Source organism: Lutra lutra, chromosome 6, assembly GCF_902655055.1.
Source record: "Lutra lutra chromosome 6, mLutLut1.2, whole genome shotgun sequence".
Lineage (NCBI taxonomy): Eukaryota > Metazoa > Chordata > Mammalia > Carnivora > Mustelidae > Lutra > Lutra lutra.
In genome coordinates, this window is record NC_062283.1 from 133,448,636 (window position 1) to 133,474,024 (window position 25,389).

A 25,389-nucleotide genomic window follows, 5' to 3' on the forward strand; every position below is an offset into this window, starting at 1 on the left:
AGGTGAAAGTTCATTTGTGTGATGGTCTCATGGTTTATTCTACCCATGAGCTAAGTTGTACTAGTAGTTTTGATAATAATATCTAACCCTGGTGAGTATAAGCTGCACATTCCTAAGTATAGGGTGCACATTCCTAAGAACGTGCATTGCCCTGGAAAAGTAACAAGGGGGTACTTGCAGTATTTCCCCAACATCGATCCATCTAAATTCAGTGCACGTGCTGGCCACGATCTGCAGTACCGTACCTGCACAGTTCTTGGCTATCCTGGCATCCCCATAGTAGCCAGGGGCACAGCGTTCACACTTAAAACCCGTGGTGTTGCGTAGGCAATTCCTACATTGGCCGGTGACCTCATCACAATCTTCAAAGATCAGGTTGGGATCTGAATTTCCACTGCAGTCACATTTCTTACAAGTGCTTCCAATCAGCAAGGGGTTTCCATAGTAACCTGGGGCACATCTGAGGCAAAAATCACAGGTAAAAATTTAGCAACCGTAGTTTTTCTTCTCTTTTATCTTCTCTCCCACCTAAAAGAATGTATAGTGAATATATGTAGATTGCCCTCCCCGAATTCGTTTCTACTTTTCCATCTTTCTAATAGGGACAGACTTTGTTTTTAAAGAACCACTCACTCTTCCCTATTGTGTTGAAGTCCATCCAGTTTTGTCAGACCTCCAGATGCACGAACGTCTAGACATAACTAGTGTGTGAGCATTTTTGGTCACCTCAACCACTATGGTATGTGGCTGGCATATGATCGAGAGGTGTTGGATATGCTAACTGTACTGTAGGGTGGCAGTACTAGGGCACAGCTAAGAATTGTCTTGGCCAAAATGTTATTATCTGTATTGAGAAACACTGGTATAAATCACCAACTGCCTTGCTCTACTGAATTGTTCGGAGAACATAAACTGAACTACTTGGTGCCTGGCATTGTCCTGGCTAATATGTTTGGCTGAGGAGTGACTCATTCAGAGTGTAGCTCAGGGCTCTTGCTTGAGGGGTGTGGGAAGGCATTCTCTCCATCCTTTGGGGAATGAAGAGGCAGGTAGCACTCAGCTCTGGCAGCCATCTTGTGATGGAGGGAAGGCAGTGCGGAGACAAAGCACATGGCATGGCTTAAAGTACCACAGATAAATTAAATTGGAGCCTGGATGGCCATTATGGTGGACATTTTAATATATGAGCCTACAGAGGGCAGGCACCAAACTGCCTTTGTTGTGGGGACAGAGATGGTGCCTATGGTCATGGCAGCTGGGTCGTTAATGATTGGTTGGAGAGTAGAGGCCAGAATCCATCTAGCCTTTGCTGGACTTGCTAAGCTGTGCCTTTGGTGCGGGGTGGGGGGGGATTCCTCCTGCTCAGAGGAAGAAATGCTTTTCTCTACTTTTCCCAAAGGAGTCTTGTGGGCCAGGGGAGGCCCTATTGGGAGTGGTGGGACCACAGGCCCCGTCCAAGGTGGTAGCTGCTACTCAGCTCCTGTCAACTGTTTCCACACTGTGGCCTTGAAGGAATGAAGTATCTGTGTTGCCAGACCTTCCTATTTTTAAAACAAGAAAGTTGAAGTTTGGATTTTTATGTGAAACTGCAGTTTTAAAGGTTGGCTCAAACTTTGTAAGAATACTATATGAGCCAAGCTATAGATGTTTTCTGGCAGGCTACAGCCTCCTCTTTGCTGTGACCCTAAACTAGTGTCAAGACTGGCTAACTGGAGTGGAAGAGGCATTGGGAGTGGCTGGAAAGAATGTGTAGTCACCCCTTCATGGAGTGGAAGGTCAGGCATAGGAATAGGTTCTCATGTGAAAGAGAAAAAGAAAGGGAGCCCACAGAGGTTTTTGTGATGATAGCAGAGGTGGGGGAAGCCAGTGATGGCTTCAGATGCTGGGTGGAATGTGGGCTGTAATGGGGAGATCAGGCTGGGGTGTGGACGCCCTGGGCTGGGGCGTTGGCCTTGGACAGGAAAGCAGGAGAGGACTTTCCAAGGAAATCAGGAAGACCTGGCCAATAATAACAAGACATTGCTTTTTCTTTCTTTCTTTTTTTTTTTTAAAAGGATTTCATGACTCAAAATATTTGAAAAAATAGAGAAATGAAAAAAAAATCACCTATAATCCCAAGATCCTAACAAAATCACAGTCCAGCATTCTGCATATGTTCTTCCAGGCTTTACTCCTATGTCTCAGTTTTGTTTGGTGTAGTTGTAATAATGATAGACGTTCAATCTTTACACCCTTTACTTGCATTATATCCCTTAGCTTTGCCGAGGTGGGTTTATTTAGTTACCACAGACACCTGGGAGGTAGGCTATGCAGGCAGGCCTGGCATGCTGAGGCTGAGAGGCTACTTTGGTCTTCCAGGCTCATATGGCAAGGAATTCACAGTGTGAGACCCAGACCTTCTGACCCTGATATTCTTTCCTTCACTCCACCCTGGACCACACTGCTGCTGCTATACATGAATGAATGAATTCATCCAACAGAGGGACAATTCATGTCTATTTTATGTAAGGTGGGGAGAGGCAGGAAGAGGAAAAACACACAGCACATGCCCTGAAAGAACAGGAAGCGAATCTAGCACACTTATATGTGTGATGGTGAACTCTAGAAATTGAAGTCCATGAAAAAGATAAGAATGAATATAAGTGCCACAAAACTCATGGAGAGACACCCCCCTGGAGGAAATGTTCAGTGAGTTTCATTATTCATACTCATGTCTTTGCACCTCTGATTTACAGGTTCTCTGGTTCCCAAGCCAGCACAAATCATTACTCTATGGAACGCATGGCTCTGGATTGAATTTCTGTCCTTTGCCGCGCAGTTCACCAGAGAATATGAGACTCTTGGTCCCACTGAAATGGGACTCCTCAAAGTAGAGTTGGGAATCCTGAGGTCTGGGGGAGTGAAGGACCTTGCCCAAGCTCACAGAAGTCAGATGACAACTTACTTTCTTCACTCTGTTGAATCCCATTGAATCTGATCTCCATAGGTTGTCTCTTGGTCTTCCACAAGAGAAAAATCAAATTCTCTATTCTGCAAATCAGAATCCTTTTTTCCCCCCAAATATTTTGTTTATTTATTTGACAGACAGAGATCACAAGTAGGCAGAGAGGCAGGCAGAGAGGGGGAAGCAGGCTCCCTGCTGAGCAGAGAACCCGATTCAGGGCTCAATCCCAGAACCCTGGGATCATGACCTGAGCCGAAGGCAGAGGTTTAACCCACTGAGCCACCCAGGCACCCCTGCAAATCAGAATCTTAATCACAGGAGCAACCTACTTTGAGTTTCAAGAACATCTTTTGGTGGTAGTTTCAGAGGCATTTCTGAAGTCATAGCCTAAACTTCAACCCTACAAATTTTATTGAATAAGCATGCAAAGGTTTCTTCCCATAACACCCTATAATCTCTTACTTCTATAGACAAGAAAACTAGAGTGTGGTGAAACTAAATAATTTATTCATTACTTCAGGGCTCAACCCTATCATGGGATTCCAAGTTTAATGCTCTTTGTGTCCCACAAGTCTGGCATTAAATGAATTAGCTAATTAATCAATTAGTGATTATAACAATTGAATAATCAAATGCTATCAATGCACCCAATTCCTACCCTCAAATAACAAATAACAAAGGTTCAAAGGGACCAGCAGTTGGAATTAGAGTCAGAACTGGAGCCTTGGTACCCAGTAGTCTGGTCCTATCTATTTTCCTCCCCCATAATCTCATTTCTAGCTTTACTAATGACTTGATTCACTCATGGAAAATAGAGCTGATAAATTTGCAGTGTAAACAAAAAAACTGTCGTATATGAATACTGTCATTTCAGTTAGTGATCATATTATTTGGGCAAAATAGAAAACAAAGAAATATGTTTTTTGGGGAAAAAAGATGTTGACCCTAAACTACTGTTCTGGGAATTTTTGCAGCTCTTTTCCCCTTCTCTGTTCTATGTCCTTTGCTTTACCTCCTAGGGTCACACAGCTGTCACTGAACACTTTTACTAAGGGTGCCAAAACTCCCAGGTGGCACAGAAGTCTTTCTGGGAGGGATGCCATTCTATAGCCATCATTGGGGTTAAATTAAACTCTGAAAAAAAAAAAAAAGCACCTGTTACATAGTAGGTGCCATATAAATGCTTTCTACTTCTCTATGAACGACTGATAAATAAGGCTAGGAAAATGCACCCATTCAAAGTCAGGGTAAGAATCCACAAGGGGGATATGGTAGAGAGTAGGGAGTCCTAGAAGAATTTTTTACAGATAACAGAGTTGATAGCATAAGTTTGAAAAAACGTGGTACCTTCAGAAGAATCAGACTAAACCCTGGAATCACAAAACTCCATAAATGTTAACTTTCTCTTCCTATTCCTCCTCTTCTTTATTATTCTTTTCTATCATCAAGGTCATCATCAACACCATTATCACCATCACCATCATTATCTCTGATGATACTATATTCAGCCTTTCCTGTTAGGGTTTTAAGGTTCCTTGGATTTTCTTTAATTTGTCCCCTTCTTCCCTCTTAATCTTTAAGCAAAAAGACCCACATGATAAATTTTCTTACTGTCTTAGCATGTCTCTCATTCCATGGCAAAACTGAATGGATGGAAGCTGCCATGGGAACGAATGTGGAGTACTGAGGTATTGAGAACATATACATGTATGAACTAAAAACTCTGGATTGGACATTGAGGCTCCTGGGTTTTGGTTTTGGGTTTACCACTAACTAACTGTGACTCAGATTAAATCTAATGGCTCTGTGTCTCAGGCTTCTCATCTTTAAAAGGTACAACTTAGGAGTTCCTGGGTGGCTCAGTCAGTTGAGCTTCTGACTCTTGATTTCCACCCAGGTCATCATCTCAGGGTCATGAGATTGAGCCTGGCATCAAGCTCTGTGCTGAGCATGGAGCCTGCTTAAGATTCTTTCTTCCTCTCCCTTTATCCCTCCCCCTGCCCCAGCTCATGCACATGCTCTCTCTTTCTTACAAAAAATAAGGTAAAAAAAAAAAAAAATATATATATATATATATACATATATATATATATATATGTATATATATATATATATATACGACTTAGAGCAGAGGGAAAGTCACACTGAGATGAGAATGAGAATTGTAAAATTCCTTTCTATAAAGTCTGTACATTTTATAATTATTTGCATCAGATGATAACTTCCATTGCAACCTCTATTCAGAAGACACTGTTTTGACTCACTCAATTCTGTGTCACCCTCTTCCATTTACTTGGCATGAGGAGAAGTGGAATGGGGGATCAAATAGGGCAAACAATGACTGACTCTCATCACTACAGGTATCTTTTTCAAGGAACATTAACAGTACTGTTATTGTCTTTTATTTTAAAAAAAAGGTATTACTTAAACAAAGTAATGTTGTTACTTTGTTACTTTAACTGCATGTCTACCATGTTCTAGATACTGTGATGGGGGAAGAGCTGCAGAGAAATGAAAGAGATGCTACTTCTCCTGAAGAGCTCCTACTTTAATAGTAGAGACTGGGGGGTAAAAAAAAAAACCAAAAAACCAAATGTGTGATTTTGAGCATGTGGTTGAATCTCTCTGTCTCTCACTTTCCTCCTCTATAAATAAGGATGAGAATGGTATCTCATAGGATTTTTTTTTTTTTTTTAGGTTTAAATGTGTCATTGTATGTAAAGTGCTTACAACAGCTATCTGGCACACAGTAAGCACTCCACAAATGTTACTATTTCTGTCATCATCGCCATGGTCTTCATCTAAATGCAACACAATGTGGTGAGGTCTAGAGTTGATCTTGTGGATTTGGGGAGCCACAGCTCCCACATGCTGAAGTTAAAGTGTGAGATGGGGAAAAGGACTTTGGGAAAGAGCCAGCCAGGGGCCAGGGCAGGCTAAAACACAAAAACCTCACTGTAAAAACAAGGGTGTTTGAGCTGTTTTACATGGTACAGTAAGAGGTTCATATTTTATGCTTTAGACCGATGTTTCTCGAACTTGTGTGTAAAGCAAAAAACATTTTCAGAGAATACCTCTCCTAGTGTTCATTTAAATTATCTTTAAATCTTTGAAGAGTTTGAACATTAAACTAGGTAGAAACTCTTTATACCTATGGCTTTTATACATCTTGAAAACCAAAATAAATTTTACAAATAAAACACAAATGAAACTGTGAAAGTAATGAATTCATATTAATAGCATCAATTCAAGACAGTGTATGATGTTGTCTTGTTGCAACTGAAGGGCTACTTGCAACATGACATGGGAGAGGATTGTGTGAGTTGAGCATCTATGTCCGGCCATGTGCTGGGTGATAACTCAGTTTGCTTTGATGTCATGCCATTTGACCTCCAATTGTCTGTAATGTGCCACTGACACACCCTTGGCTGTTACTTTCTCCTCTGCTCTGAGGCAGATCTCCCTTTATTATTAAGTGGTTCTACAGAAAGTCCACAACATGTTTCAAGTACCTTTCCCCTCAAGATTATTGTTGAAATTAAACACAAAATTAAGAAAATATTCACTGGGAACTCATGACCCTCTATGACTATTTCTGAGGATGCCAGAGGCTCTTGAGCTACTGTTTGGAGACAGTGTTTTATATCATGCAAGTGTGGCATTAAAGGTTGAGCAGTGGTTCCCAGGCAGTGAGAGGACTGGCATGAGAACCCAACAGGGAGTCAAAACACAGGTCCCTAGGCCTCACTCCTAGAGGTTCTTTTTCAGTGGGGCATGGAGGGGATTTGGGGAAGGCTCAGGAATCCGAAGGTTTCCAGGAGATACATGTAGTCAGATTTGAAAACCATCGCTTGGCTACAAGATCTCTAAGTACAGAAACACCTAATGTGTTCTCGGTTTGGATCAATTGTAGTTTTGTTTGAAATAGATGGACATCTATACAAGTCGGCAACATATTTTGAAAATACCTTGTGGTCTCTCTCTCTCTGCCTGCCTCTCCGTCTACTTGTGATCTCTCTCTGTCAAATAAATAAATAAAATCTTTAAAAAAAAAAAAATGAAAATACCTTGTGGAGAGGTCCAAGGTCACAAATACATTGAAAATAGAGATTAGATGAAGCTTAACTGCGACAATTTAACCACCTGGCTGTTAAACTTGAAACAAAACTAACCCCTTCCCCCATCAGTCCCAAGGTCAAACACGAAATAAAAGCAGTGAAGGCTATCCCCTTCCCAGTGACCCAGCCCTCTCTGTGGGAAAGCGATCACTCCTTCCACTACACACCTGAAGGGGCTTTGCTTATCCTTGTATTTGGCTTTCCTTTTTCTCCCTTGTGATGAATGGTATTTTGGTTTGTCTCCTGCTCTAGCCTTGACTTTCACTGAGAGCAAAGACCATGTCTTATCGTATCACATCCCTATCCTCTCCACCAATCTGCTGTGTGGTCATTTCCATTTTGAGGAAGAGTCCTCTGGATGGTAAAGTCAATTTTTGGAGTAAAAGGCCTCAGATCATTCTCTCAAAGACAGTACGGTGTGAGGAAGGGTGGACAGGAGAGAGGAGACAAAGTGGAGGGAGTTGCTCAGAGCGATCCCCCCTCAATGTTGATGGCAGGCCTTTGAAGGGCACTCATTTCCCGCACATTTCTTGATGCAGCCTCTAGTCAAGGGGAATCTAGGAGCAGGGTCACTGAGCTTCTGAATATCAGAGACTCATCTACTTCATTAGTTGTCAAAATTTAAAATAGAAGTCCTTTGGGACACTTGGGAAAAAATCCAGATTTTTAAGCCAAACCGTGAGAATCCTGGTCCCCCACTCAGCAGTGCTGTGACTGTGGACCAGCCCCATCTCCTCCCTTTGCCTGTTTCCTTATCTGCAATATGACAAAAACCACCTCCTCTCAGGGCGGTGGCAAGGCTGAGATGAGAATGCAAAGCAGGGAGGACACCGGAGACAAGCAACAAGGGGCACTATCTACTTCAAAGCTATCATTTCTGGCTGAGGAAACTGCGTTTCAGGGAAATGAGCCAACCTCTCCCAGGCACAGTTATGCCAGGGGTTGGGAACTGGACAATGGCCACCAGGGACTCCTACTGCCACCAGGCAATTTTTATCGAGTATTTCTGAAGTGCCATGTGCCATACTAAAACCCCTACCGTATCATCTCATGACAGCGCTAGGAGGTGAGCATTCTCATTTTCTCCATGCTGGAGATGTGGAAATTGGCACGTAGAGCTCACATAACTCACTCAGGAGGATCCACAAGGGTTGGAGCTGAGATACAAACTTGGCCAGGCTGAAACGACACTTCCTCCATATTTGACAACTAGTGCTCCTCCCTTGACCTTACCCGCCCACCAGATCTGACCAAGCCTTAAAGGGCAACAGCAGGGCCAGGGGCCTCCAAGGTGCACCGGGAGGCTGATCATCTACAATCCCACATGTGAGGGAGGCAAGCTGTCCTGTGCCGGGCCCCCTGCTCTCACTGACAGGACCCAGGTCTGCATCTCTGTGCAACTCTGCAGGCCTGAACCCTGAGGGACAGAGATGACTTCTCTTCTGGGAAGGCCTTGCTTGTGGCCAGCAGGCCATCCCCGGGGCCGTTGAACACCCATTAAGTGATGAACTGCTGAATCTCTGTCACACTAAACGGACTTCAACCTCAGACACTGAGGAGAAAACCCTCCATCCCTGGCTGATGAACAGACCTCCCTGACTCACACGGAGCCAGAAAGTGAGCAAGTCAGGGATCTCATATTCCTGAGTTCCGAAGTAAGGAAATACGGAATGAGTGTGTCACAAACATTAATTAACAAAATCTGTTTGTCTGTCTCAAAGGATGAAATTCATACGTGCCATGGGCTTTCACTTTCCCTCTTCCTTCATAGCAAAAAAGAGAGAAAAACCCCTTAAAAAATCTTCAGTGAAGGAATTACCTATGATTTGTACATTTAGTCATCATAACAGCTATGCCCTCTGAGTACAGAGATTTTCTCCACATCACAGACACCGTGGCTTTTTAAAAAGGGTTCAGGAGCTACTCTCTGAGAGGTAGAGGGTGTTTTCTGAGTAAGTGAGATAGCCTATCTTTTAAGGTTGACATTTGGAGTCCCAGGCCTTTGTGCAGCACATCTGGGGCAGTGGGAGTATGTTGTTGGGAGGTGGGCATGGGCACATGCTGGACCAGAAGCTTGGGAAGTCCTTTCCCCCCTGTCATTTCAGCACCCACATCATCTTGCTACCCAACCACATGGAGAGGCTGATGTTAAAAATAAGAAGAGTCTTCTGTGAGACTCTTTTAGCAAAAGCCATTTGATTTGAGAAAATTGAGTGACTGACAGGTGGGGAGGATGGGAAATGTCTCACCAGGAAATCATGCAGTGGAAAGCTCACATCTTTAGTTGCCAAAGTCTTTCTTACTTGAGCAAAGCCCAAAGCAACTTTAAAAAACTTAAAAAAAAAAAAAAAGGTGTTAAATACTGACAGGGATTCAGAAAATCCAAACTCCCGTGAAATTGTTTATTTTTCAGGGGAGGAGATGGTATAAAGAATGGATTAATAATGGGTTTGTGCCTTTGTCGGTGTATTGCTTTACTGACCAGTAGAGGATTCCTTCCCTCCCCACCTCTTTTTTCTACTAAGGAAGCCTCTCTATCAGTTACGCTACTGGTTCTCAGGGATGGAGAGAGAGATAGTAGTGTTACCAAAACCATCTAGAGAATCTTTTCAAAATATACATATTCATTTTCCTCTTCACCTGACCATTTAACCTGACCTGGACCCATGGGAGTATATTTTTACAGCTCTTCTGGGGCATGGGATTTAAGAAAAACTTCTCCAAAATGTTCTGCTCTCCTCTTAAGACCCACTGAATGGGAGTATAACAGAGCTGATGAGTGCAAGAAACAGAAAGTTTCTTCCCACACAGAAAATAGTGAATTTTATTAGCCTACCTTTCACAGTTAGGTCCAGCATAGTTTTCTTTACAAATACACCGAACGGCTCCATTTTTTCTATAGCAGGATTCTGCAAAACTAGAATTATAAGAGAATATTAGAAGTCAATTCCATACATCACTGAAAAGATTGTCTTAACTTTTGAATTCCATCATCTCTACTTGGTCCCAGTCAGTTCGAATGAGTCTCATCATTTGCTTACTTAAATCAAATCTTCCTTCCTTCAGGAAAGTTTAGACTAGCAGGCTCAGATAGAAAATGCCCAAATGTTCATCACTGGTGAGACAGTTTTTCCAGGTGCACCTTACTTATTTTGCCAATAGAGGCACTTAATTATTTTAACTTGAAGCAGTGGGAGTTTCTAGAATATTTTACGCAAGTCTAAATCACATTCTCCGAAGCCAGAAATAAAATAATCAAGTTCTTTTATATGTTACCTGTGATTTTTTTTGTTACCTGTGATTTTTGATGAAATGAGAATTTCTGTATTCTCACCATTTTCTGTATATACATTGGAAAGTTTCTCCCTTTTTTTTTTTTTTTGCACTAGATCTCTTCCACTCTTCAAGGTCACGGACCATTTCTAAACTGTACACTATAATCCCCACTGAACCCTATTTCTTTGTGTATATCCCAAAGGTTGGGAATAGGGGGTACAAGGACTGGCTCTTTTAACCAAAGTCAAAAAACAGTACACAAGCAATAAATAGGACCCACAGGAAAGGGATTCTCATCCATAGAAACCCTTCCTTGATTACTGTGTGTTTTTGTTTGTTTGTTTGTTTTGGTTGGGTTTTTTTTTTTTTAGATAATAAAAATTTGGACAAAGGACAGAAAAGCAATAAAAATATTGTTCAACTATTAAGGAAGGGGAAACGGAATATAACTCTTCACATGTTTGGAAAATTCTACATTGACACATAAATCCACCGTATAGGGGGTGTGAAAAATTTTAAAGACTTACAAATTCATTGCTTAGGTATGTGCCATCAATGGAGTGGACCCGCTGCTTTCACATTCCTGCTTGTATTAGCAATTTTAACCCTAATGATCTTTGGAAGGAAGCACAATGGATGTGTTTGACTTTGTTTAAAGAGATTTATACAATCAGTCAGAAGATAATATATACTTTGCCCTGAAAGGCAATGTCCACAATTATTCTTTCTGTGTTTGGCTAAAAACATTTCAGCAAAATTATACTTCTTTGGCCTTTATTCTCCATTTTGCTTGTTCTTATTTTTTTAGCTTACTTCAAAAAACAGTTAAGAATCCAGAATGTGGACAAACCCTCATGCATGTTTCTTTGAAGATGTTTCTCCCAGCAGCCTGCCCACAGCTTGAAGGACTGAAGCATCTGCCTGTGTCTGGAGTCATCTGCCTTTAGCTAATGTCCTGCTGCTTCAAACAGATGACATTTTCCTTAATTGGAATGATACTGTAGCTTCTAGTAGACGGGAGGATGTCTGGCCAACCTCCAAATAATAAATGAACTCTGTGCAAATGGTCCCTGGGAATAGCTGTGTGACTATTGTCTCAGTGGAGTGAGACTCAAAGGCAGTGCCAACCATTGAGATTCCTTTTCTTTTTTTTTTTTTTAATTTAACCAGCATTAATTGTTTATATTTTGCTTAAGGTAAGTCTGTTTTTGGCTAAGGAAATGAAAACACTGAGACTTTCTCAGCCCACATTAACAACCATGGCACCCTCTCCAAGTGGACGGGAGCCTTTTGTTCTTGGAAACCTTTATGGAACCTAAGGAAAAATAGATTTAACACTGTTTGCTTGCTTACCTCCCTCAAGCACAATTTTGTTGCTTTCTGATGTGGCTATCAGAACTGGAAATCCAAATCCTGGTCTGGAGACTCTACTGAAGGATATCTCAAAGTGTGATGCGATTTCATATTAGGTGACTTTCTGAGCTCAAATAAAAGTCCTGGCACTTTAATTTTTGTAGGAAGTAACAATATGAATTTCTAAAAAGCCGAAAGGGGCAATGGGTATTTGATTTTTGATAAGATATTTGAAAATAGTCAACTAAGTCAATAATAAGACCATATCAAAGGCTAGAACCTTATAGGACTCAGGCAAATTTGTCCTGTTCAGTGACCACAGATTACATCTGCCCACATCCCCCCATCCCACCCTTCCTATTTGTAGCCGGTTTCTTTACCCAAGTAGGACTGTTGCCACCTCAAAGAAAGAAGGTCTCTCCCAATTCCTCCACACTCCCACATAATGTTTTTTTACTTACACGTGGGGGTATTTTTGCTTTTCTGTCCATTTGCAGTAGACTTTTCAACTTTAAATGGATGCTGTTAGAAGCCTCAGTTTCCATATCTGTGAATATGTGCCTAACTGCAGAGTACATTCCCGGAGACCTTCAACTGCCCTTTGAACCCAGATCTGCTCACACACCCAAAGAGCATGAGTAGGAATGGTGATCCAATAGAAACTGTTTCCTCCTCCAAGACAGGAAGCTCATCACCCAACTGGCAATTTCTCCCTTACTTATTTTTTTGAAAGAGCCTTTAGAAGACGTTCTTGATCAACTGAAATACCGCATAACCTAGCTGAAAAGGTGAAACAGTACTTTGTTTTAGGAACTTCAAAATGCTGCTTTATTTTGACCTATTTCAGTGAATTCAGGGCATTTTGATAGTTTTGTTTACTACTGTGACTGGCGACTAGTACTATATGACTGTCACATAATAAGTGCTTGATAAATATTTGTTGATTGCATGTAGACAAAACTTCTCAGTCCTACAGGAATTAGATTCCAAAAGTTTCTTATCTTAAGACATTAAGGTCATAATTTAGGTAAGAAAGTCCTGTCATATTGTTGTGGAAATATTGGGGTTTGGAGCAAACGGTCAAGGAAGAATTCTTGAGACGTCTTCGGTGCAAATTGGTTTCTTTATTAAAGCACAGGGGTAGACTGGTGGGCAGAAAGGAGGTCCACTGGGATTGTGATGGTTGACTGATTATATACTTTCAAGCTGGGAGGGGGTTAGGGACAGCACAAACCTCCAAGGAATTTTGAAAACAAGCTGAGGGGGGTAGCTATTGTTAGGATAAGGTCATTTATTATTGTTTAGTAAACCCTCAGTCATGAGACCCTTCAGATGTTTATCAGTGGGCCATATGCTTAGAGGATGATTGCCAACATGTATCTTGAGGGTAGAGATAAAGGTCGTTTCAAAAGGAACTTCTATATGTTTAAGGTAGACTCACAGGATCCTGGTGGGGGAGGTGTGGGGGGTAGGTAGGATAATGTTAAGCTAAGATTGACTTTCATTTGCCTTTAGAAAAGTGTCAACATCAGGCAGCTGAGCCCCCAGAGGAAGGTTACTCTGGTTTCAAGGACTTGTCAATGGGCTGTAAGTAGTAAGGAAATTTAATTTTTTCCTTTGCCTTTGTTTCCCACATTGACATGCATGGGGCAAAAAGTGCAGAAGTCAGACAATACAATTTAGAGGATTGCCTTCGCAATTCATCTTTCGTTTCCAAAGAAACTGTAGCTCAGAGCTTATAAACCTATTTTGAGCAAATGATGCTACATAGCATCTTCATTTGTATGGGAAATTATATGGAGAACCTGTTACTGGAAAGTTGGAGGTAGGTATATTTAACAAAATAACGATAGCATAGCAAGAAAGCAGAATGCTGAACATCTCATCAGATATGGTTAAGACTAATGTTTGAGAGCAGAATATTAATGAACGATTAAAGAATATATCTAGATGAGACAAAGGGAGCTCATAAATCAGGATACACTTGGATGAATATAACAGAACATTTAATGTTTGAGGTTTCTATTCTCCCTCTCAATACCATCCATTTTGCACATATTGTTGATACCATAGGACATGAAAAATCACAAAGCAAGTGAATCACTGAAGCAGTTTAGTGGTTTCTAAAGAAAAATGAGGGCTATAAAATATTTGACTTCTTCACTGACAGACTCATCAGAGGATTTGAACAATCACAAGCTTTTAGGTGAAATATTAGTTGAGTTGGTGTTCAACTAAGAAAAAAAATAGGGGGAGAATTTATTGTCATCTTTGTTCTCTTTTTAAGAAAGTGTGTGTGGGGGGGGTAGGGGGTGATCTTCAGGCCTTTAAAAAGTTATTTTATAAGCATTAGTTAACTTAATCTTTATAATAGCTATCAACTAAATATTACACCCAAACACTTAGAACATTGCCTGACACAGAACAAGCAAAATACTAGTGTTAGAAAAAAATACAAAGTATGTGTTTAACAAAGTCAGTAACTAGCATACAACTTTCTGTCTGTAAGGAACCAACTCAAATGCTCCACACATATTGTCCTAGCCCAACTCTATGAGGCAGATCCTTACACCAACTCAGAAAAAAACAAAAACAAAACAAAACAAAAAACCCGAGACCCAGAGCAGATAAATGAATCAATGAATGGAGCCGAGATCTGAATCTAGTCTCCTTGACCCCAAATCCCATGGAAAGTGAGACATGGAAAGAAAGTTATCTTGCTTGAGATCACACAGCTATTTTGTGCCAAACCACAGATATGAACCTAGGTTCATTATTCTTTCTACGTGTGGTATAAGAAAAAATACATATTTGATTTTTGTCCTGGTTCCTGGCACAGAGCTCCTAAAGCTCCTGGAATTCCCTGAGTGATAAGACTGTCTTTTGTGATTCAGAATGAGCCCCTCTCAGGCCTACTTGAGCTTGTGTTAATGAGGTGACTCTTGATGGGCCCCTAAGTAGTTTCAGGTTAGGGGCTGGTTGTCAGAGGTGAAAACTACTTGGTTCCAGGGTTGGAACTTTGAACCCCATCCCCTTCAACACCAACCTCAGGGGAGGGGAGAGGGGATGGAGATTGAGTTCCAATCACCAATGGTTTAATCAATCACGACTAGGTAATGAAACATACATAAAGTTCTTAAACAACAAAGAAGGTTTTCTGGAGCTTTGGGGTTGGTGAGCAACCCTGAAATGCATAGAAATTCTACTCCCTCCCATCTCTCCCTCTACACCCTGCCCTATATATCTTCTTCTATTTGACTTGAATTATATCCTTTAGAATAAAACTCTTGTAAGTACAGCACTTTCCTGAGTTCTGTGAGTCATTGTAGAGAACTATTGAACTTAAGGCAACCCCTGAATTTGTAGCTAGCTGAGCAGATATGTGAGTGGCCTAGGGATCCCATTTGTGGCTGGTTTCTGAAGTGGGACTTAATGTATGGGCTAACTAACTCTGGGTAGTTAGTTAATGTCAGAAATGAACTGATTGTAGGACACTCACTTGGCTCTGACACAGAGAATCAGAGAAATGGTTGATATTTGGAAAACCAACCAGCACTATACCAATTTAATTCTGTGTTCTATCATTTTTAAGATAATAAAGCGGCCAGTCATGACTTGACTGTTGGATTTATACATGTTATGGACCTGAAAAGAATTCCACTATTTCCATTAAGATGTACGCCTATTCTCTTTAACTTCTCACTCAGGTCAAAACATAGCCAGAAGCGAACATTTGTTTTCTGCAAAATCTTTTATGAGCTGATTGGCCTAAAGCTTGCATTCTTTTTATCTGTGTTCTAATTCTGATTGAACAGTTTGCCACCACATGTAGGAATCCTCTTCTCTGTGAAAGTAAGAGGAAACACAACTACTGGAAGTACTGGATTGTGAGTTTGTTTGCATTACCAGTTGTGATCTCCCTAGGTCAAGGGATAGCTGAGAAATTAACCTTGCTTATAAAATCTAGGAGACTCATTTGGCCTTATGATGCTACCCAATATTTGGGGAACAGAGTCATCACCCATACTACAAGTTTCTCTGAAAGTGCGTTTAGGCTAAAGAACTTTTCTGTATCTTTTCTAGTCTCATCTCAATATGAGGTACTCAGTCTTTCCACTAAGGTGGGAAAACCTGAGAACTCTGGATAGAACAAAACTAAAAAGTACATAATTAAGGGGATAAGCAGCAGAAGAGAACATCTTCTCTCAGAACTTACTTAGCCACATGGGGTAGGGGACAGGGGCATGGCTGGCAAAACCGGGGTGGTCCTCTGATGGAATCTCCAATATAACCATCTAGACATTTCTCACAGTGCTCTCCTGTCGTGTTCCGCTGGCAGTTCTGTGAGGCAAAAGATAGGAAAATTTGACAAAACCACAAAAGAAATGCTATACACAATATATCTGGGAACCAAATACTACTCCAAGTAAAGAGGATGTGAGGCTCATGGAATTGATTGTGTGGTCAGAACTGGTCAATGCAAAGGGGCCTTGCTGGCTAGTCAATACTAGAAAGGGTGGACAATGGTGGCCGACTTCATCCTGAGCTTCCGTGTGTTCATGAGCAGCCTGAGAAGTTTAGAGTTTTCATGCAGAGGGGATAATTCATCAACAAGCTGATTTTTCTGTTTAGAATGCCTGGTCATCTTTTAAGATCTGTACTAGACCTTGAAACCTCCAGAAATTCCTTCTAATGCCCCTTCCCTGATCCTTCCCCCATTCTACTACCTATATGGTACTATCTGCTTCCAACCGCAGCAGCCCTTCTGCCACATTGCGCCTCTCATACTGTACTGCCACCAACTCAAATGGAGCAGGTACTCAGTAGAATAGAGTCAACTCGGCAGTGACAAGTTCATGGATTAATTTCTGCCCAGTACTCTAAAGAGGCAGTGATGCTAGTCTGATAGTTTTCTCCAACAGGACTGAACTGGATCGCACAAGCCAAAGCCATTAGCACTGTGGTATTTTCATCTCTGTGTTCAACAGAGTATATAACAGTTGAATAGGGTTTTCAGTGAAAAATTATGCCATTAGAATTAGAACATTATCAAAGTCAGCCTCCTGTTTGATCCATTCCCTCAGTAACATCTATGCACAAGAGCTTCAACAGACACAACTGTTTTCAAACAACTCTCTGTGGAAGAACCTGAGGAAAGGCAAGATGGAGCAGTAGTAAGGTGAAATCTGTGCTCTTGATTTTTGTCTTTGTGTTCTATGGTGAAGTTCAAAATAGACTAACAAAACAGAATAAAGCCTCCAAACATTTGACATGGGTTAACTAGTTTAATTTTTATAATTCTAAAGTAGGTGACGGGGCGCCTGGGTGGCTCAGTGGGTTAAGCTGCTGCCTTCGGCTCAGGTCATGATCCCAGGTCCTGGGTTCGAGCCCCGCATGGGGCTTTCTGCTCAGCAGGGAGCCTGCTTCCTCCTCTCTCTCTGCCTGCCTCTCTGCTTACTTGTGATTTCTCTCTGTCAAATAAATAAATAAAATCTAAAAAAAAAAAAAAAAAAGTAGGTGACTATTTTTTAACGCCATTTTACATGTGAAGAGATGGAAACACAGAGAGGTTAAACACATTGCCCAGTAAATTGTCACACAGATGGAAGGAGGTAAAAGTGAGATTCAGACTCAGGCAATCTGGCTCCAGCAGCCAGGCTGTTAATGCTCATATTATACCACTTCTCCAGTGTGTTAGACAAAAGGCTCCTTTCCCAAAAGAGTCATAAAATGACTACATTAGAAGGTGCCATACTATTTTGCTAACAGTATGGACTTCAGATCAAAAGGGCAGAGCTTCTCCACCTGAGAAATGCCATCTCAATAACTTGGCCACAGAATCAGTTTAATATAGCAAGAAAGCCTAAGAGGATCACATTGGCCTTCATGTGGTTTGTCACATGATTATGCAAGACTAGAGTCTACCTAGATCTATGGTTCTCAAACTATGTCTAGGGAGGTCAAAACCATTCTCCTAGTAATACTAAGATTTTATTTATCTTTTGGACTCTCATTTTCTCATGTGTGTAAGGTAGAAGCTGGGGCTCCTGGGGCTCTATGACATGGAGATACCACCACAGATATGAGATCCAGCTCCCTTCTCTTAAGCCAAGCATGAACTATATTTTTAATTTGTAAAATATGTTTATATTTTATAAAAGCATATTACTTATGCTAATATGCAATGGGTTTATTGCTATTTTCAAATAAAATAAGAAGAAAATACTAGAATAACTTTCAGTTTTAAATTCTTTTTTTCTTTTTTATTTCTTTTTATTTTTTTTTTAAGATTTTTATTTTATTTATTTATTTGACACAGAGAGAGACAGGAAGAGAAGGAGCACAAGCAGGAGGAATGGGAGAGGGAGAAGCAGGCTTCCCAGCCTCACATGAGACTTGATCCTGGATCAGGACCTGAGCTGAAGGCAGACACTTAACAACTGAGCCACTGGATGCCCCTAAATTTTTTTTTAAAGATTTATTTATTTTAGAGAGTGTGAGAGTGAGGGGGGTTGTGGAGTGGGGAGAGGCACAGGGAGAGGAAGAGAGGTACTCAAGCAGACTCTGTGCTGAACACAGAGCCCGATGTGGGGGCTCAGTCTCATGACCCTGAGATCATAACCTGAGCTGAAACCAAGATTAGGTTGCTCCACTAACTGTACTATCCAGGTGCCCACCCCCACCAGCTTTTTAAAAGATCTATTTACAGTTTTATTTCAAATGCAGTAAACATGGATAACCCCCACAAACAAAACTCTTTGGCAACTTGAATAACTCTGATGAGTGCAAAGGGCTCAGGAGACCAAAAGTTTGAGAACTTCTGCTCTGTCTAGATCAGTGCTTCTTAAACTTTACTGTGCACACCAATGCCCTGGAGATGTTGTGAAGTTGCAGATTCAGATCCAGGATGTCTGGGGTGGGGCCTGGATATCTGCCATTCTAACAAGCTCCCAAGTATCACCAGGGCTGCTGGTCTAGACTGTACTTTGAGAAGTAGGGGTCTAGAAACACCTAGACTAAGTAACGTGTTTGTTAATTGCTCAGCATTCGGCCTGAGCCTGAGTATCTAGCATAAAAACACAGTACAGGGGCACCTGGGTGGCTCAGTGGGTTAAAGCCTCTGCCTTCAGCTCGTGTCATGATCCCAGGGTCCTGGGATCGAGCCCCACACTGGGCTCTCTGCTCAGCGGGGAGCCTGCTTCTCCCTCTCTTTCTCTGCCTGCCTCTCTGCCTACTTGTGATCTCTCTCTCTCTGTCAAATAAAAAAAAAAACAAACACAGTACATTTCACTGCAATGAAGAGTGACCCAAGTGTCTCATAAATTGTAAAATTAAAGGTTTTTGCATATATCAGTTTGTTATTTTACTAATTCATTCATTCATTTAATAAGCTTGGATTCAGCTGATATCATGACAGACAATGAGCTGTGACTTATTCAGATGAAGAAGACCAGATTCATTTATGTGTCATTTAATGAAAAAGACCTGGTTCCTGCCTTTGAGTAACTCACAGCCTTATGAAAGAAGAAGAGAGGCCAACAAACAATTGTGTGCTAGGTGCTGTGACCGCGGTATGTATAAAGGATATACCTATGATGGGGCAAAGAGGAAGAAGAGGTTCTGGCTTTTCCTAAGAAAGTTGGAGAAGACCTAATGGAGCTGATGACATTTGAATGAGGCCTTGAAGGAGAAGCAAGAAATCCCAGGTAGAGAGCAAGGGAGCACAAATTCAGACACAGACTCTGCCCATATAGAATTAGTTTTGGTGGCAGTGAGCAACTCAGTGGGGCTGGAGTAGAAAGCCTTGGAAGATTTTAGAAAGGAGAATATCTGATTAGGTTGAAAGATGTCTCCATTGCTGGTAAGGAAGACAGAGTAGGGGAAGGAAAGTCTGGATCAGGGCATGATGAGTCATTGGGAAGTCATAGCTGTGGTCTGGGAGAGATGCTGTGGATGGGAATCAAGAGAAGAGAAGAGGCTCTCTCTGCGGTTGAATGTTGGGGAAGACGAAAAGGAAGTTCATGAAGCATCTGGGACATCTTAGTATGAGGGTTTGGCAGAATGATTAATTAACTGAGATGAAGAACATAAGAAGAACATATTCAGGGTTGGAAGAAGAAACATGACCTACATATAGGGAACTTACTTGCATTCAGTTCCTATTATATTCTCATGTGACTGGGCACAAAGCAACAGAGGACTCTAAAATGTTTGGACATACAATTTTCTGACTTTATTTCAAAACTTCAGTTAGCATGGAACCAAATCCATCCCTATTTGCAAAATTTTGGGGTTTTCCAAGTTGCACCATATTGGAAAATTGTCAGAATTTTGATGTAAGAATTATGCATTTGATCTAGATACCAACTGTATAGTTGCAAGTAAAACAGGAAAAAGAAGTGTCTACAACTCATTTTTTTCTTGCTCTGGGATGTCTAATGAATGTGCTGGTTTATTAATCACACATATTTAGTCTTACAGGAACTTGTATTGGTTGATTTCTGTCCTATACACATAATAAAAGAGAGCTGGAAAAGCATGAGAAAAATGTTAATGTCTGCAGAATTTAGAGATGTAATATCTTTGCTTTCCTGAATGAAGTTTTAATTAGGCTTTGAAGTAATAAAAAATTCATTAGCTTTCAATATACTGGATTACTTCCCTTTCTCTATTATGTTTAGGGTGGGGTAGAAGTCCATTTGAATATCAATATCTTTTTAACTACAAAATTACTACAGGCAGTTGTACAGAATTTAGGGAAGCACACTGTGAAGTAAAAAGAAAATAAAAATCCATCCATGTTTCCACCAGCCAGATAACAGCTTGATGGGCATCTCTTTAGATTTCAATGATATTTTTGCTGTTCTTTTAATAGTTTTAAATCTGAATATTCTCATTCAGATTTAGAAAAAAAAAATTCCTGCAATGCGGGGACAGACGCTGAAATCTTTTTAATTTTTCATTTGATTTTCACTGAGCAGATAGGGATATCTACATGTGCTTCTCAGGCTCCCATTTTCCTCGTACCTTGACCTTTACTATGTTGGTCATGTCCAGAAGCACTTTCAAGTAGGTGTTTCTGTTCCTACAGCTCTTCAACCCAATACAGTGGAAAAACCACTTAACCCAGATCCTAGGATAATGTCTGGCACATAGGTGGAGCTCAAAAAAAAAAAAAAATGCTTCTTTGTTAAATGGCTAGATGAGATCAATAGACCAACCAATCCTTAATCAAAAGGAACCCGAGAAGCCTTGTTTCTGTGGTAAACTTCAAGTCAGATTTTCTCCACTCTAGTTCTGGTCAGTGGGCTCCTGGGTTTTCTTTAGATGGGAACTGGCCTTGGTCATGTCCACTTCTTCTTCTTCTTCTTCTTCTTCTTTCTTTTTCCCCCAAAGATTTTATTTATTTATTTGACAGAAAGAGAGAGAGAGAGAGAGATCACAAGTAGGCAGAGCAGCAGGCAGAGGGAGAGAGGGAAGCAGGCTCCCCACTGGGCAGAGAGCCCAATGCGGGGCTCCATCCCAGGACCCTGAGATCATGACCTGAGCCAAAGGCAGAGGCTTACCCCACTGAGCCACCCAGGTGCCCCAATCATGTCCTATTCTTAATTCTCTGTACGTAGCCTATAGACTTGGGGTAAAGTATGGGTTATTAGGGACCAGGCATTTCTACCACCAGCCATTTGTCTGCTTCTACCTGTTTCTTCCCCTAATTCCTTTCTCATACCTCCTTCTGGAGCTTTCCTAGAGAGTCTGCCATGTCCACTGGGGACACCTGATCTTTGGGGCCCTGTCTGGCTGACTCAGATGAGAATCCTTCCCAGTACATTTTAGTTCTGATAAGATGCAAGGTAGCTTTTTGGAAACAAAAAGGATTTCATTCATGAAGGCACTTTTCACTTAGCCACTTTTCTGCATTTGAAGAGTTAGCATCCTTTTTGTGAAGACATCTCTAAGCTTCTTTGCTATGTCTAAAATGGTAGCCTAACTTTGTCTACACTATATTTTATTGCCAAGTGGCTTAGTTCCTTAAAATCAGTCAGTAAAACACAAGGTCAGTTTTAGAAATTGGACATTGGAATGGAGGAAGAATTAGAAACACCAGGGGGAAGGCAAGGCGGAAGGAAGCATTATAAGCCTTCAAAATAAAAACAAAACTAAAATGAAATAAAAAAGAAGTCCTTTTATATTTGGCTGTGTATGGAAGACGGGAGAAATGAGTTAGGCAAGCAAAAGATAAGAACTGATGAAAACTCAGGCCCACAAGGAAGGATGCAAGGAAGTGCTTGAAGAAGAAGAAATTGCTTCTTCTCTGGTGCCCTGAGAACCAGATGAGCTGGACGGAGGAGCTGCAGGGCAGGAGCTGATAATGGCCCCGCTCCACCAGGAGGCCAGAGCGGGGAGGCCAAAGGAAATGGGAAAACCCGAGTTTGATTCCAGAGGTCACCATTGGCAATATATTTACCACCTAAGTGACAAAGTACTCTATGCTGGCAAGCCTCTGTTCGCTACTTACATTTAATTCAATAAAGTTACATCCTTTTTTTGTCTTTCTAAATTAAATTTGTAAGAATATATGTATATTCATATTTAGCTCTAAGGGATAAGATTGTGGGTGATTTTCACTCTGAATTTCATGTACAGTACATAGCTGTATTGTTTTGTTTGTTTTTTACATTGAGCGTATATTACTTCAATCAGGAAAAAAAGCTATTTCCATCTGAGTCGAGTTGGGGTGGAGGGCTCACTATTAGGATGAGTAGGACGGATGTTCTTTCTTTTTTAAAATATTCTGTCTTGGAACATTTAAAATATTGTCTTGGAACAAAGTAACTGGAGGAAGATGGCCAGTTTCCTTGAGTGGGCATAAGAGTTTACACCCCAGCCCATTCCCAAACTTTTATTAGAACTTTGTATGCCCAGGAGCTGTGAAGGAATCATGTGAGGACCTTCTCCCTCAGAATTCCCGTCTAAGTCAGAGAGAAAACCACGACAATTCCGATTCTGACAAAGTCACCTTAAGAAGAGTGGCTTTCTCACAGGCACTGGCAGGAAGGACTTTTTAAAAATTTAATTTAATTTAATTTTTTTATTAGGTTCAATTAACCAACGCATAGTACATCATTAGTTTTTGATGCAGTGTTCAAAGATTGATTAGTTGTGTATAACACCCAGTGCTCATCACCGCACGTGCCCCAGGAGGGACTTTCACCCTTCTATTTCAGTCTTCCATCTTACTGGCATCCTGATGGCAGCTGATGGGCCTGCCAGTCCCTATTGTCTTCTAGCTAAAAAAAAACAAAACAAAACAAAACAAAAAAACAAACCCAGATAACAAAGAGGCTTTAATTGGTCAAATTATTGGAGATGTACATTATTAGTTCAAGTGCATCCATGGGATTTTCTTTTCAAATGTCACGGGGATTAAAATAACAGGAAACCGGAGAGGGAAGCATTAGAAAGGGGCAGGCTTTGGCAGCTGCGTGTGCCTACACGACTGACTACAGAGGACATCCTGGATGTAAGGGTTATTTAAGAAGATGGGGGAGGGGGAAGACAGAAACACCAGGACTAAACAAACACTACAAAGAGATGGCCTTGTCCAGTGTTTGCCACTACATTCTCTCTGTCTCTAGAAAAGTGGCAACTGCTGGGTTCAAAGTCGATGAAATGTTCTAATTTGCATCTTAATATAATGCATTTACAATGGGTAAAAGAGCACCTCCGTGTGCACACCTCAGAGACCACTTATAATCAAAATGATCGGCTTAATGGAGATAATTATACTAATTTTGAGGTAAATAGGGTGTACTTAATTAAGAATTCTTGTAGTTTATGCAAAAATACTCTTGCAGTTTTTGGAAAGCCTCTTCTGCCTCAGAGGATCTTGAAGAATCTAATTTTCCCGCCATGTGGTACAGCTCCTGAAGGAAAACATGATCATAGGGCATAAGTCTTTAAAAATGCCTCCTAGGGGGCGCCTGGGTGGCTCAGTGGGTTAGGCCGTTGCCTTCGGCTCAGGTCATGATCTCAGGGTCCTGGGATCGAGCCCCGAGTCGGGCTCTCTGCTCAGCGGGGAGCCTGCTTCCTCCTCTCTGCCTGCCTCTTTGCCTACTTGTGATCTCTCTCTGTCAGATAAATAAATAAAATCTTAAAAAAAAAATGCCTCCTAGGACTTCTACTAAAGCCATTTCTGGTAAATATTTCAATAGCCATTTTCACAAAGCTGTCAGTCCACTCAGTGAATGCAGAAAAGTTGCGGCAAAGCCCTTTTTGCTAGAAAGCTCCCCAGTATCCTCCACAAGTCTCTATAATACTTGAACAGAATAATAATTCATTCCAGTTAAGGGAGGGGAAAAAAAAGGGTCTTTAGGGGGGGCTGAAACACAGACTTACAAAGACCACAAGGCCAAAATTTTCATTTTTATTAGCTATTTGGTTCAAACCTTTTTTTTTTTCTAAACAAATTTTGATCTATAGACCTATCTGAAGTTGTAAAATAAGCAATGAAACAACTGTTTTATTCTTCTGGTTTATGTGGAATGAAGCCAAACATATGGCAAACTATACTATTACAGAGGAATTTGGATGGATGATCTCTTCTTCTGTGTACCCTTTTCAATCCCTTCATCCTTGGCCCTATGGTAGACACCAGCTGCCGGGGATGCTAGGTCAGTTCCCTCCAGGAGCACATGCCGTGTCATACCTATGCCCGGAGGGCCAGGTAAAATCACCAGCAGTTTCTAGAAGGTGTCTTACAGGAAAAGGTACAGGGTAAAAAGGGAAACTGATTAGCTATTTCCTAGAGAGTGCAAACGTGCAGGAAGAATATTTGATCCCCTCTGAAGACACAGAAGCCCAAGGAAGTACGTGAACAGTGACAGATGCCCCGACCTACCATACAGAATCCAGAGCCATCCAAGCACTCGTCAGAGTTACCGTTGCAGCCACAGGGCAGACACTCTCCTGACTGGGTGAGAAAGAATCCAGCACCACATTTCTGAAACAGACAGAACAAAAATATATTCTTTATTGAAAAGACCTCTTTTGGTTAATATTTTTTGAGAAGAATAAGAGGAGATGTTTACTAAACTATCTAAATAATTCTTTACAGAATGTACTAGAATGAACTATTTATATTGCGATTCAGTGGTGTATATCTAATTTTTTTTGTCATATTCTCCTCCTTTTTATATTTTTTTAACTTTTCAGGGGAAAATGAATATCTCTAACACTGTCCTAATATTGTAAGGAAGAATAAGAAGATTTTGGGTAACAGTAAAGAAGAAAGAAATTTTCTGATGTTTTCTTAACGAAACCAAACCAAACCAGGACAACTGGTGAGGGTGAGGAATTGCCTCATGCTCCCTAAAAATAAAGACTTACGGTTTCAGAAATTACTGGCTATAGCATAACAACTCAGAGATGTGTCTTTCATGCTTAAATTTTTTTTTTCTCTTCAGATCCTAACATTTTAAACAGAGGGGTTGAGAAGTTAATGAGTTCTTATACTTGTCAGGTCTTATGTGGGTGTCATTCATATGTTTCATTTTTTCTTATAGTTCTGTGAAGAACACGTTATTTTCCCAATTCTAGTGATGAAATCATTAGACACAGAGGTGCTAAGTGGGCTGTGGCGATGTTAAACCATCTTTCAATACACCAGTCAACCTACACAACGATGAATTGCCCCTCGCC

General features: G+C 41.0%; 1 protein-coding gene across 2 annotated transcripts in view; it reads right to left on the reverse strand.

Annotated features, from left to right (window-relative positions):
• Positions 1–25,389, reverse strand: part of LAMA4 (laminin subunit alpha 4) — a 144,278-nt gene that overhangs the window by 82,548 nt on the left and 36,341 nt on the right. For both annotated transcript variants that reach the window (XM_047732638.1, XM_047732639.1), the window contains exons 2-5: positions 24,590–24,691; positions 15,908–16,032; positions 9,899–9,979; positions 246–460 (exon numbers count right to left, since the gene is read on the reverse strand). In XM_047732638.1, the coding sequence (XP_047588594.1) occupies positions 246–460; positions 9,899–9,979; positions 15,908–16,032; positions 24,590–24,691 (523 nt within the window). The remainder of the gene's footprint in view (positions 1–245; positions 461–9,898; positions 9,980–15,907; positions 16,033–24,589; positions 24,692–25,389) is intronic.